Source organism: Centroberyx gerrardi, chromosome 14, assembly GCF_048128805.1.
Source record: "Centroberyx gerrardi isolate f3 chromosome 14, fCenGer3.hap1.cur.20231027, whole genome shotgun sequence".
NCBI classification, from domain to species: Eukaryota; Metazoa; Chordata; class Actinopteri; order Beryciformes; family Berycidae; genus Centroberyx; species Centroberyx gerrardi.
Window position 1 is genome coordinate 23,645,097 of NC_136010.1, and position 15,295 is coordinate 23,660,391.

The window sequence follows — 15,295 nt, forward strand, 5'->3', positions numbered from 1 at the left end:
TCTCTTCCTGTTCCCTTCCTTTAGCTATATACCACATGACAGAGATGGATGATTGTGGCACTGTTGCAAAAAGATGAAGATATTAGAAGATATTGTTTTATTTTGTCTCCATCTCTGGTGCTAAGCGCGAGTTTCTCTTTTGTCTGTTCAGCCATGGTGGCTATCGCTGCTCACGCTAACTACCCAGTTCTTCTTCTATGTATTCCAAACAAACCGCTGCTGCCGGAAATGTAAAACGCATCACTTCCTGTGTGGCAGAACATTTTTCCCAGTAAAGACCTACCAGACACCGGGTGTTTAGAACAGCAAATATAAAAGCTTTCATGAACAACAATTTGCTAAATCCTTTGTAGAATGAAAGAATGAAGAATAGTCATTGCTCTCCTTGTTTTGTAGCTTGTTTGTTCAGTCACTGTCTTGGTCCCTGTTTTAGCCTCACTTTACTTTTCTGTTTCAATCTCTCCCTCCCTCAGTTTTAGCTTTTGTCTCTCTATCTGGCTTTTCTCCATCTCTCTTTCTGTCTCTCTCTCTCCCTCTCGTCCCACTTTCTGTTGCATGTTTAGTGGCCTGTCTGAGGCAGAAAGAATGACCTTCTCAGCTGCTAATCTCTCCCTCTGCCTCACTCTCCCACAAGACCTATCTTATTTCATTTTGTAATCCTTGAACTGCTAGAGTTTCGTTGGCTTTGCAAATATAAATATTCCCAAGGCCCAGAGTCGGAGTGGTCTGTAGTGGCAATTATCACACACACCTGCAGGTTTGTGAGTGTGTGTGGGCTTGTGTCTGTGCACTGCAAAAAATGTCCATCTTGACAAGTCATTTAGTCTAATATTGAGTCTTAATACTTGGGTGAGATCATTTCAGGTGATTATTTAAGCACAAACACACTTATGCATACACTGCACACATGCACACACACACACAGACACACTGGCGCATACTTGTACTGTGTGCATCCAGCATGTGATGAATTGCAAACAACTCTCATTAAGACATTCACAGGAGGCAAAAGATAAACACTGACAACCACAAGACCGACCGTTACAGTCAATCACCATCTCTTTAGTGTCCATGAGATTAGTATTGACTGGAAATTTAGGCATCAAATGGCCAAAATTGGTCTTGCACTTGGCTTGGCTCCTGATCCTGCTGGTCTGCTATTTGGGCTACAGCCTTTTAAGTGCTCATATCTGCAACTTGTCTGTTTGCCTTGGCCAGGTCTTTCTTGAAAGAGTCTCAATGGGACTACTTAGTTAAGTAAAGGTTAAATAAAAGATGAGTGACTCAATCATGAACATACTACATCTAGAATCAGGACTGAATGTTAGCGTGTCCTCTTTAGACTTGGACTTTGTAACTGTTGTGAAAGCTAATCTTAGGATAAGAAAGTTTGGATACGAACATAGATTTAAATATTACAGCACACAATAGTGACCAATTTGAATTGGCTGACCTACTCTTACTGGTTGAATGTCCATCTATAAATAGTGTATAGTAGACTAATTGAATGGATATTGATGGATAAGGAACAGACCTATAATTTAATTATTACAGCAATTACTGCCAAAGTATCTAACATGACACTTGAATGTGATATCACAATATTTAACTTATTTAATCTTGCTCCTTGCTCTGTGATATCGTGACATTGGTGTGAAATATGACTGTTCTAAAGCAAGGGATCTCACTGACTGTGAAATATGGTCGACAGAACTGAAATGAATTGCATTAGGGAGTCGTGTGGGAATCTTGGTAGAGATAGGATGGGGGTTGAAAAAGAAAGGAGTAGCCGCACACTCATAGCTCCAATGAGAAGTTTATTATTAAAAACCAACATTTCAGCAGCAGCTGCCTTCTTCAGGGTATTTGAATAAAAATGACAGGAACCATAGACTCTGGGGTGACAGGTGCACCCGATCACATCATTAAATGGTAATGTCAAACATTACTCTGCTGCAGCCCACTTTGTTGAATGTAATCATCCTGTCTCATCCATTAGATACATAGGGATTGAAAAAGCCACCCCTCCTAGGAGAGGTGGTGACTGGGACAATCTATTGTTGAGACGAGAGGCGGCTTAGATCCATAGTCTTAGGACCCTCACCCCTCTCGGCCTCAGTGTGGATTTTGACCTAAAGCCTTTTTTGTGAGGGGTCTCTCACTGTCAATTTGTAAATAGACCCTAAGTTTCTCTGTATTGTATATTTATGTAATTGCTTGGTCCCACCACCAGGCTATGCTGATTATGTCCTCACCTATTATGTAAAATGTTCGACATTACCATATTTAATGACGTGATTCTATAAAGAATGGTTCCTGTCATTTTTACTCAAACATACCCTGACGAAGGCAGCTGCTGCTGAAATGTTGGTTTTTAATAATAAACTTCTCATCCCCCAAACTCATTCCCCAAACTTATGTTTATTTCCTTGTCAACATTATCTATAGCAGATGTTTTAAATGCAACACATGAAATATTCAATGTGGAATATAAATTTCAGCGGGAATGCCCTTTCTTTATCCATTTCAGTTTTGCCATCTGTCCTTAAAAATCAATCCAAAACCAGTTCAGGATAAAATGAACTCCTAACTCAATGGAAGAATACAAATGCAACCACTTTATTAACCTGCTCAGAAGATTTAGCGGTCTGTCATCGCAGACTATTTTTGCTGCTCTCCCAATCACCAACTCTTGTAAGTAAGGAGGTATTAACAGTCCATTTCCATCTCGCTCTACTAATCCTCCCTTCTTCCCTTCCCTTCTCACCCTGTCCTTTGCCTGCCCCTCCTCCCCTTCCCCTCTTTTTCTCATCGAACCTCATCTTGTCTCGCCCATCGTCATCTTGTCTCACTCAACCTCATCTTCTCACACCCAAACGCATCTTGTCTCACTGAACCTCATATTGTCTCACCAAACCTCATGTTGTCTCACCCAATCTCATCTTTTCTCACCTAACCTCATGTTGTCTCACCCAACCTCATTTTGTCTCACCTAACCTCATCTTGTCTCACCCAACCTCATCTTGTCTCACCCAAACCCCTTCTTGTCTCACCTAACCTCATCTTCTCTCACCCAACTTTATCTTGTCTCACCCAACCTCAACCTCATCTTGTCTCACCCAACCTCAGCCTCATCTTGTCTCACCCAACCTCATCTTGTCTCACCTAACTTCATTTTGTCTCACCTAACCTCATCTTGTCTCACCTAACCTCATCTTGCCTCACCCAACCTCATCTTGTCTCACCTAACCTCATCTTGTCTCACCCAACTTCATCTTGTCTCACCCAACTTCATCTTGTCTCACCCAACTTCATCTTGTCTCACCTAACTTCATTTTGTCTCATCCAACCTCATCTTCTCACCTAACCTCATCTTGTCTCACCCAACTCATCTTCTCACCTAACCTCATCTTGTCTCACCCAACTCATCTTCTCACCTAACCTCATCTTGTCTCACCTAACCTCATCTTGTCTCACCCAACTTCATCTTGTCTCACCTAACTTAATTTTGTCTCATCCAACCTCATCTTGTCTCACCTAACTCATATTCTCACCCAACCTTATCTTGTCTCACCCAACCTCATATTCTCTCAACGATCTTCAACGTGTCTCACCTAACCTCATCTTGTGTCATCCAACCTAATTTTCTCTCACCCAACCTCATCTTCTCTCAACCAACCTCGATGTTGCTCCCCCATCCCTTCAACCCCACCCCTTCTCATCGCCTCTTCCTCTCCTCCTCCCCCCTCCACTTTCCCCCTCTTTCCCATTACACACATCACACTCCAAGCCTTTTCTTTACCCCTCCCCCTTCCCTCTTTTTAACCGTCCTCCTCTCAACCACGCTCCTGTTTTCTCTTCTATCCCCATATTCTCCCCCCTTTTCATCTCCTCCATCTCTTCCTCCCCACTTATCCTCCTCTCACCCCTCTCGGTCGTCACCCCTGCCTTCCCTGAGGGCCGCAGTGTGAGCTCAACTTCCTCGCAGTCCTCTCATAGCTCCTCTGTTGGACAACTGATGTCACCTCCTCGGCTTCATCAAGTGTCCGGCCGGCATCTGAGTGACAGCACCAGCTGATGCCTACGTGGCTCAAGATTCTTCAACAGTATTCCTCCTCTCCTGGGTGAGAGAAAGGGGGGTGGAAGGGTGAGAAGAGAAAGGGAAGGAGTGGGAGGGTTGAGTGCTAACATAGCGGAAACTAACGCGAAAGAACAAATGAGGAGCTCAGCTGGGTTGAGAGAAATAGAAACAGAAAGGAAGGCGGCTAAAGAAATAAACTACAAATGAGAGAATTGAGGACATCCACTCGCTCTTTCATTCTCTCTCTTTTCTTTTTCTCTGTCTCTCCTATCTCTTTCTCCTTCTTTTTCTCTTCTACCTCCACTTTTCCTCCTTCTATTCCTGGACATTCCCCAGGGGAGCAGCTGGACCCTCTAGACAAACCACATGATATTCCTCCCTAAATAAGGCTGGAGGCATGCCATCTCTCCTCCCCCTCTGGCCTTCTATCCTTCCATCACCCCTCCCTCTATTTCTCTTGATCCCTCCTTCACTCCTCCTCCACCCCTCTCTGCCCTTCTTCTCCTCCTGTGCCTTTCCTCGCTATTCCCTTCATCTCCCCCTCTCTTCTATGCCTTTCGCACGCCCATACTGTATTTCCCCTTATACTCTTCACGTAATGCCCAGTTTCCCTAGTGCAGTGTTGCCCTGGGCAACTCTTTGGGCAGCACTAGCAGTGATTGAGTAGCTTGTGGTTTTATTCAAACTGACATGTGTTGTTGCCAGGTAACATTTGAACAGAATTTTGGCATAGATTGAGCTTTCACTTAGTGGTACTCTTTAGGATCGGTAGTGGGGACTGAGAGACAGCACTGATTGGTACATAATTTCATACACAGTAGTTCATAGTTCAGTGATTGGATGGGTAATATATTATCTTATTCGTGTATCTGTGTACCTGTCTATGTCTTTGTTTTTGTGTTTTGTCTCTGTCTTTCTCTCTTTGTGTGTTGTGTATTTTATTTTGTTCTCTTATTAGTTATGACCATTTCTGTTTCAGTGTATATATTAATAATTAAATAAAATGAATGAAAGTATAAATCCAACCTCAGAGGTTTGCACTGCAATTACCAGTCTTAAGCACCGGAGGTCAGTCTGTCTCCCTCTAAACTCACTGATAGATCTTCAGCAGAATGTGACAAAAAGAGTTTAAATTGTGCATTGGGTAACTCTTTATAATAACTTTCATTTATAAGCCATTCACAAGCAGTTAGTTAATGATGAATTAAACATTAATTACTTATTACTTATTATATTATAGATGTTAGAATCTGATTAGTCCATCATTAGTATTCATATTAGTTCAACATTTATATCTGAATTATAAGCAAGGAATAAAAATATTTTATAAGTCATTTGTAAAACATTAGCTGATGCTGGTAAAATTCACTTAGACCTATAAAAACTTACATAAGTTGTAGTGTTAACTGATTATTTACTCATGTTTTATAAATGATTTGTTACTATGTTGTAAATAAGCTATAAATATATGAATAAATACTTAGCTACTCATTTATAAACTTGTTGCAACACCTAATCTGAAGTAGCAACTTATTCCAGTCTATTAAGGATTAATAAGACATCTGTTAATACCAGAATGGCCTAGAAATGAGAGAAACAATGCAGTGACAGCAATGACAATTTATTGTCCACTTTTGTTTACAAATTTCAACATGACAACATGGCATTCAACAATTCACATACACACCTCTTTGTGAACATGGAGCTTGCCCTGGAGGCAAACGCATTTCTTAACATTGTAAAATATTGTGCCCATGCACAAACATACACACTGCTTAAAGAACATGAAGCTTCTGTAGTGGTATTTCTTTGTTAGGAAGAACTGAACCAAATCCAACAAATGTGGGCATGGCATGGTAAACATTGTTATAAAAACATGGTTATCTATGCATCAATAACCATTACCAACAATACTATGGCAAGAACACAGGACTCTACAGAATGTATGTCCTAATCCCTATCTGTACAGTTTCAGGAACAATGCAGTGACAGCAATGACAATTTATTGTCCACTTTTGTTTAACAAATTCAACATGGCAACATGGCATTCAACAATGACATTTTAAAACATTGTTAAAAAATTGTACTTTTGCATATACTGTACATACAGTACACCCCTCTTTGTGAACAGGGAGGCAAATGCATCTCTTAACATTGTAATTGTGTGCCTATGCACAAACATACTTTACATACACACCTCTTTATTATTGTGGGGCCTGCCCAAGAGGCTTATGCAGCACAACAAGCAAACTGCCTAACATGTAACATGTTTAACACTCGAGCACCACTTAACATAATTAGTTATTTTCTCATTGTAATCGGCAGAAGTTTAACTTTGGCTTTCATATCATCTACTTTGGCCTGCAGTTGAGCATCTTTTGTTATGACATCGGCACATTGCTTTGCAATAGCCAGCAGCTTTTTCTCTTTGCGGTGAATTTGTAAGAGCTCTCTGTATTTTTCTGGTGACACAATCGCAAGTTCTGCTATGGGAGCTGTTGTCGCGACAGTATTTCTGTCAACACCTACAGCCTTGTATGCTGCTCCAAGGTTCTTGGTCCTCTTGTATTCTCGAAGAATGGCATTATATCTTTGTAACACCTGGTCAGGATGTTGCGCTACAATTGGAATAGAAATGAATTGAAATGAACCATGTTGCTAACCCTCCCAAAATAAAGACCCATTCAACATTTAGAAGCTTTTATCATTTACCTCTTTGTCCAAATGTACGTTTCCGCTCTCTCTTCGCTTTTTTCCCCTTCTTTCCTATTGTCTTCTTTCGCTTTTTCTTCCCCTTCTTCAATTTCTTCCTCAGACGAGGAGGAGGAGGAGGAGGTTGAGGAAGAACGAGAAGATGAGGATGAAGAGCTTGACTGATGAGTCTGTGGTGCTGCCAAGGTCCATCAGCTTGTCTTCGTCCTCGCCCTCTTTTTTCTTACCAGAAGCTAATTCCCAGCAAAAATAAAATAAAAATACAAAGATAAGATATGTGCAAGATGTTGGTAGTAAGTGTAGACAGTTTCTCTACTTTGCAAGCTAATTTCCCTCTAATATATTTACAGTATGTATATGTATATATACAAAAAATAGTATATGTGTGGCCAAATATCATCCCAGGATACATAAATAAGCAACTTTTTCCAATGTGGCACTTACTCTCAGCCAACTGCTTCACAAGGGAGTCCCTCTCTTTGGTTAGCTCAACTATCTTCTCCGCTAGTTTAGCCTCTCTGTGCTCTGACGCGACCAGTTTTGTCTTGTAATTCTTAGCAGAAAGTTGGGCTGTAGGACATGCCACACCTGTAATGATACCAATACAGTGATATGATTACCATGCTACCGTACTACGGAGCCCCTAAAATCCCGAAAGGTGATATTTTTTTTATCTTGTGCGCACAACTTAATTATCTTGTGGGAACAAGTTATTATCTTGTGCGCACAAGATAATTAACTTGTGCGCACAAGATAACAACATGAAACAGCTCGACGAGCATATAAGACTGGTTAGCCATGGGTAGCCAGCAAGTGTTAGCTAGATGTATAATTTATGTCTGGCTACATATTGCATGGTACATGGTGGTTAACATTATAATATATCAAGCTAGCGATGCTAACAAGCTAGTGACGCTAGCAAGCTGTCTAGGCTGGTGCATAGCTAGTGGTTAGCAAGTTAGCTCGTCAGTTGGGTAGCTATGGGAAGAGGGAGATCGGGAGCTTGAACACATTTTATGTTCATGATAACCTTATCAAGAGATGTCTGACCATCTAATTCTTTGCACTCCCTAACTTAGTTGTTGCTCAGTTGATGAGATCCACTTAAAACGAATAGTGGCTAGCTTCCTAGTAGTTATGCTCTGTTATGCTGTATCACGATGTTACTTTAGGGGCATTCCCAACTGATTTATGCTCGTCGAGCTGTTTCATGTTGTTAACTATCCAAGCCAACGTGTAGCACTAATTAATAGCTAGTGTTACAAGTAGCTATTAATTAGTGCTACAAGTTGGCTTGGCTGGTTGGCTTGGCTGACTCACTTCTTTAGCCACCGGGCTACATCGATTGTTTTTATAGTCCAGAAAGGTGATTTTTTTTTTTTTACCATGCCATGCCCACATTTGTTGGATTTGGTTCAGTTCTTCCTAACAAAGAAATACCACTACAGAAGCTTCATGTTCTTTAAGCAGTGTGTATGTTTGTGCATGGGCACAATATTTTACAATGTTAAGAAATGCATTTGCCTCCAGGGCAAGCTCCATGTTCACAAAGAGGTGTGTATGTGAATTGTTGAATGCCATGTTGTCATGTTGAAATTTGTAAACAAAAGTGGACAATAAATTGTCATTGCTGTCACTGCATTGTTTCTCTCATTTCTAGGCCATTCTGGTATTAACAGATGTCTTATTAATCCTTAATAGACTGGAATAAGTTGCTACTTCAGATTAGGTGCTGCAACAAGTTTATAAATGAGTAGCTAAGTATTTATTCATATATTTATAGCTTATTTACAACATAGTAACAAATCATTTATAAAACATGAGTAAATAATCAGTTAACACTACAACTTATGTAAGTTTTTATAGGTCTAAGTGAATTTTACCAGCATCAGCTAATGTTTTACAAATGACTTATAAAATATTTTTATTCCTTGCTTATAATTCAGATATAAATGTTGAACTAATATGAGTACTAATGATGGACTAATCAGATTCTAACATCTATAATATAATAAGTAATAAGTAATTAATGTTTAATTCATCATTAACTAACTGCTTGTGAATGGCTTATAATTGAAAGTTATTATAAAGTATTACCGTGCATGGGTGTATTAAACATATTTTCCAGTGTCCTGTCTTTTTACAACACAGCATTTTGATTAGTTCTATATTAGGCTGACTGTGCATTGTTGTTAGCCCCATAACGTAATGGTAATATTAAATCCCACCCCCACTAATGGATTTAGAAGGATAGGCTACAAATGTCACAGCAAAAATATAAACTACATATATAGTATGATATCCTATAGGAATATAGTAGGAACATTGTAGTGATACCTTACGAGATAGGAGGAAATGAGAGTAGGATAAGGTCACTAGGCTATAAACTCACTATTGAGTAGTAGGCTACAGAAACACTTTGAGTCCCTATAGGAATATTATAGTAATATTATGGTATTTTTTCGTTAAGGAAATACTGAAATCTATTTTTAAAAGCCTTGTTTAACATTAAAATCCTTCATGTCAAATCAAAAATTAAATTAATTATTCGGAACCATATGAATTGAAGCCTAAGTTTAAATATTTATAGCCCTTTCTGAACAGACGACCAGAGACTGACATGATGATAATCCATCTGAAGTGATCTCACACACACACATACACACACACACACACACACACACACACACACACACACACACACACACACACACACACACACACACCAAACAAAACACAGGAGTGGTAGAGGCTTCATATATTCCTATAGTGCTGTATAACATCTGTCATATATTCTACAGGTGGATCACCGCATGTTATGGAGTGCTCCAGAATCGATAGTGCAAACAGGTGGTGCGTCCACTGAATGAATTCAATTACCTTAATGAATATAGAACAGCAGGAGGGCGTTCTTCGGCTTTATCCATGCGCTATTTCCAGAGGTGGGGACTCGAGTCACATGACTTGGATTCGAGTCAGACTCGAGTCACAATTGTAATTGCTTGAGACTTGACCTGATGCATGAAGAGAAGACTTGAGACTTGACGTGGGTTCTGCTTACTTGGGACTTGACTTTGACTTCTGCTTTGATGACTTGAAAAGATTTCTAAAGTCTTGACAAAAGATCTTGGCCCGGATCTACTAAACGTTTGCGCCAGTGCAAATCGCATTTGCCAGTGCAAATCTGCACAGCGCATTTTGCGCCTGAAATCATGGGTTGATCTGATATTTTTTGCGGTTTGATATAATTGTATATGCATTTGTGGGTGTTCCAAGGATGAAGCGCAAAATTAAGGGAGGGTTTTTATGGAAATTGGCAGAGGACGTGATTTATCAAGAGGCGGTGGCCGTTAACACCTGCTGATTGCGCACGGAATTTAAGACCTAGGAAAAGCATGTCATCTACACATCATAACATGTAGACATTAGATCGCATCCCTATTATAATTACAATCAGGTTTAAACGGGTATGCTGATTTAAAAATACACCATTTACGCGTCATTGGCAGAGTAGCAGAATGCGCACTCAATATGCAGAGTATTACCTAAATATACAAAAAGGAAAACGCATGCTCGCACTCTTGTCTGGATTTGCTGACACTTATTATGAGCCAATATCTGAGCGGCATAGCCTTGATGTAAACAATGCAGCTAAAACATGTGTGCGTAATAACCTCTCCGTGGATTAGTGTGTGTGCGGCTTCATACCTTCACCAGGTCTCCATCCCTCCCACACTGGCACCTGCGTCTCAGTCAGGCTGCTGCTGCTCCTCATATCATACCAGCGCTTTTAGCTCCGCTAAATCGCGCTTGTGGTGCCCAGCTGCATTCACTTTATTTGTCATATCGTTCCAGAGTGACTTTTTACGCGCGGGTAAAACATCACTTTTTTGCAGCTCTTTGTGGTTTTCTCTGCCACCAACACTTCCAGCTCCACTGGAGAGAAATTTGCGATTCTTTTGTCCATCATTACGTTGCCGCAAATTGTGCTATTGTGCGCATTGTTTGGCCCTTATATTTGCGCATTCGCAATTATAACTAATTATCTGCGCCTCCGCTCATTTGCGTGCGCTACTTTAAATAAATAAATGCGCTGGCGGTACAAATTTCACCCGCAATTGCTTTTGTGCTGCGCCTGGAATTACGACATGTTAGTAGATCCGGGCCCTTGAAAGTGATGAGATTTGTTCCAGCAGACGACTGAATTTAAATTCTGTTTTCTGAATTTGTATGGAATGATTGAATTTATTGAAGTTGAAACTGATTATAGAAATCAAACTCATGATGCTCTTACCAAGTTTTTATCCTATTAAAACCATATTGCATTGAAAAGTCCTATATTACTTTTCTTTAAGATATTAAATTGATAACTGGACTCTTGATTTGTTCTGACTTGACTTGCTGTTCTACATTTAGACTTGAGACTTGACTTGAGACTTGACATAAATGACTTGGACTTGACTTGGGACTCGAGCAAAGTTGACTTGGTCACACCTCTGGGCCTATTTCTATTGCGCACAATCTGAACTGCTAGACTCTCACAGTCAGTCACAGGTGGATAAGTCCGACAAGCAAGACGCAAACTGCAAGAACTTGCCTTTGGAAATAAACTGAATAAATGACTGCTACAACAGCATATACCCAGCCGTATGACAACAGCACACCCGGCATGACGACCGCAGAGGCGCACAACCTCACCAGCCTGTGCGTCTGGCTCGGCGAGGCGAACCGAACCGAGCCGCGGACCACCGGGCAGCTGGACGCCGCCGGCTGCCTCTTTCTTTCCATTCTGCCCCACAGTCAGGCAGTACCGGCGCTGATATGCCTATTTGTGGCGCTGACTCTCCTGTCGTTGGTGGTGAACGGATTTACTCTGTTCGGGCTGGGACGGTCCGAGGACCTCTCCTGGCAGCCGCGCTTCGCCCTCCTCAAGAACCTGATCGTGAGCGACCTCATCCAGACCGTCACCTTCGGTCCGGCGGTCATCCACTCCCTGGTCTACCGGCGGACGATGCCGTTCAACGCCTGGTGCTACGTCCAGTTCTTCACGGGGTGCACCAGCATGTTCTGCAGCCTCGTCACCATCACCTGCATGGCGCTGGAGCGCTACCTGTACGTGTGCCACGCCATCCACTACCTGTCCATCCTCACCCAGCTGCGCCTGCGACTCTCCCTCAGCCTCATCTGGGTCTTCTCCATCTCTGTCAGCATCACTACCATGGTCCTGCTGCACTTGGAAGAGGAGCAGATTGAGGATGCCCGGTCGAGCCCGTTCACCACGGGGCTGCTGTGCGAGCCGGACACGGTGGAGCAGCACTTGGGTTTCCCACGCGTGTCCGCCGTTTTCCGCAAACTCGTGGGCTCCCTGACCCTGCTGATGTGCCTGCTGGTCTACGTGCGTTTTCCTACTTGCGGATGTACCTGGACGCGCGTAACGCCATGATACCGTTCAACGCGGTCAACACCAGAGCGCGCAAGACCGTGCTGTTCTACTGCGGCATGCTGTTCCTGCAGCTGCTGCCGCTGCTGCTCAAAGTCACATCGGACGCGCTGTGGGAGCTGGAGGGGAACGCGGCCATGGTCACGCAGTCACCGGCTTTCCCTAACGCCAGGCCGGCGCCCTCGCTCTCTGCGGCCGTGCTCCACATGTCCCTGCTGGTCATGCTGATAGTGCCGCCCTGCATCAACCCGCTCATCTACGGGCTGAGGAACCTGGAGGTGAGGCAGGCGCTGCCCAGGCTGTTCTGGTGGTGGACTGAGAGGAGGGATGAGGATGTCTACGGAAGTGTGGGATTTGGACCTGGAAGCATCCCGGATCAGAGCCCAGCTCAGGCGGTGCAGGATAAGCTGAATGGCCACAGAGAGGGGAGGTGGGGAAGGTTAAACCAGGGAGAAGATGGACTGTCCATGGGGACACTCAGGCAGGACGAAGTCCTTCATGTCCCCATGCAGGTTTAGTCAAGGAAAGGTTGTACGATAGAATATGTATAGGCATACTGTGTTGGGGAGACTGAGACTAGTGCATCTGGAAAAGTTTTGGATAATTGAGGCTGGTGTGCAATCTCATAAAATAGTTGAGGCTCATAGACTGAAGAGATACCTTGCCATCGCTGAAGAGTTACTGAGATCATACTGTACCATGTATGCAGGTTGCAGATCATTTGCAGATAATATAATTGGGTCCAACATGTTTTCTCCTCATGCTTCATATTCTCTACTGTATCATTCAACAATGCTACAGCAGCTGCCAGTGCAAGAGGAAACAGAAGGAACCTAACCCCTGTTACTCCATCTGTATATGAAATGACTTACAGACAGTAATTACTGCTATGATGATTATAATATATATTTTTTGGACCACATTTTGGGGAGATTAACTACTGCTGTTGGTGACTGTTGTGTTTGTTTTCTTGCGTTTGTACTTCTTAATGCAGTGATGTTGTTTTTCGAGGCGTGATTTTATTCTGCAGATGTCACTGTATATTCATTCCTGTGAACAGTCTTTGTGAAACAAGCAAAAGATGAATGTAGGCAGATGATGTTTTTGATGTGTGATCTGTGTAACAGGACAGAGTGACACCATGTGCTGACTGTTTTTCCACCGGTGTCACCAGTCAGCAGGCTGCTGCTGGCAAGACCCGCAAAATATGAACTGTTGTGGTTTCTGTGACTCCTGTTGCATATGAAAGATGCTACCTCGTATTCCCCAGAACATTTGGGTGTCAAGCTTTATTTCAGTCTCTGTGCATGTTTTTTTATGGGGCTCAGTGATGCTGGACAACCCTCTTGTCTTTTAATATTCTGTGAATTTTCTTTTATATTATATATTTATGTTTATGTATACTGTATATTTCTATATATTCTTTATCACCATTCTTTATTATTTTAACCATTCATTGCCTGAATTTGTTTGGTTTCTTCTTTTTCTTGTCATCACCATCATCAATACGATGACAAGAAATGATGTTATCCTGATGACAAGAAAACTAATGAACTTTATAAATTGTGAGGATTTAAAAAAAAAGTGATGTTATATTTCCATTCATTTTATACTTGGCCCTACAAGGGCTTTTGGAAATCAACTCCAGTGGCATATGGATTTACCAGTGGCATTAAATTATATTATGGATTTGTTCCTATTTTCTTTTTCCATTCTTTTGAAAGCTCCATTTCCTTCTGCCATTTATTAAGACATCAAAACTAGATGTGAGCTGTGCCTTCTGAGCGTGCCTGTCTGAAGCATCCTTCTGCCTTCAAAACAAACCCACAAGAAGAACATGAGCCTCGACCTGGTGAAGATCAATCAAAGTGATCCAGCTGATGAACAGATAGGAGGCTGGAAAGCTAGACAGTTAGAGAGAGTAAAGTTGGGTGCTCTATGGAAAAAAAGGGTCTTCAAGTCATGAGGTAAAAGAGATGAAAGGCACTCCAAAAAAGCCTTTATTCTATTTGTCTAGTCATTATGAAAAGTTAAAAACAGTGCCCAACGTGTTAACGGTTTAATTTAACAGCTATCATTAGGATAAGGAAGCTTGATCTTGATGACATGATCCAGATGAAACCCAGTCTGATTTGAATCTTCAGTCTAGGATGAGACCAAATGGCAAAATCAATATTCTGCACATCTCCACTCCACTTTCAAGCAGCTACAGACCAAAACTTGGGAGGAGTGTCTGCTTTGAAAGCCGTTTATTTTTTCACCATATATTGAACTGAAGGTACTATTTGTGCATGTATTCTCTTTATTCAAACTAATGGTGTGCTTATTTTCATTACACATTCAGTTGCTTTTATGGAGTCATGTGCTGTATTTTTGCCTGGTGACCTTTTAACAACACAATTTGAAATCTGTTTGAATAAATATAGAAAATGAGAACATAGTGGCAGTTGTTTTTCTGTGGTGCACCTGAAAAGCCTTTTCCACAAACCAGAACTCAAAGTGACTACAAAGAACTACTTATGAATGTTTAGGGTAAACCACCGGAAATATATGATAGGAAGAAAAAACCCTCCTATCTATACGGAAGCCGAAAACGGCCGTGCTTGCAATTTTTTTTTTTAATGCCGTTATCTCGAGATCACGAGTTAATTATCTAGTGATCTCGAGATAACGAGATAATCAACCCGTTATCACGAGAAAACAAAATGTAATTTCCTCTTATTACTTATAATTTTATCAGAGATCAGGAGTGCCATGCCAGCATGCATGGCGTCTTGACGACTGTAGCAACTGATTTAAGCTGAAATTGTCAGATCAAGGAATAGGCTACCCATTATTGATCAACGCATCAGACTGTACTTAAATCAAGGTCTAAAACAGGCAGAAATTGCATTGTGTCTTGTTTGCTCGAGATAACGAGATAAATTAATCCGTTATCTCGAGATCAAGTTTTAGCTGCTCTTTTCAGAAAATCTCCACTGAATAGAAAATTTTGATGGTCCTCAATTATTATTTAATACACACTCATGAAATGAAATGATGTGTCATTTACAAGAACGAGA

General features: G+C 41.5%; 1 protein-coding gene across 1 annotated transcript; it reads left to right on the forward strand.

The window, feature by feature from the left end:
• Positions 1–11,462: 11,462 nt before the first annotated feature.
• LOC139933470 (uncharacterized) lies at positions 11,463–12,751 on the forward strand. Its single transcript, XM_071927561.2, is given in 2 exon segments — positions 11,463–12,188; positions 12,191–12,751. Coding segments are annotated over 2 exon segments (1,287 nt in total).
• The last annotated feature ends 2,544 nt before the right edge of the window (positions 12,752–15,295 follow it).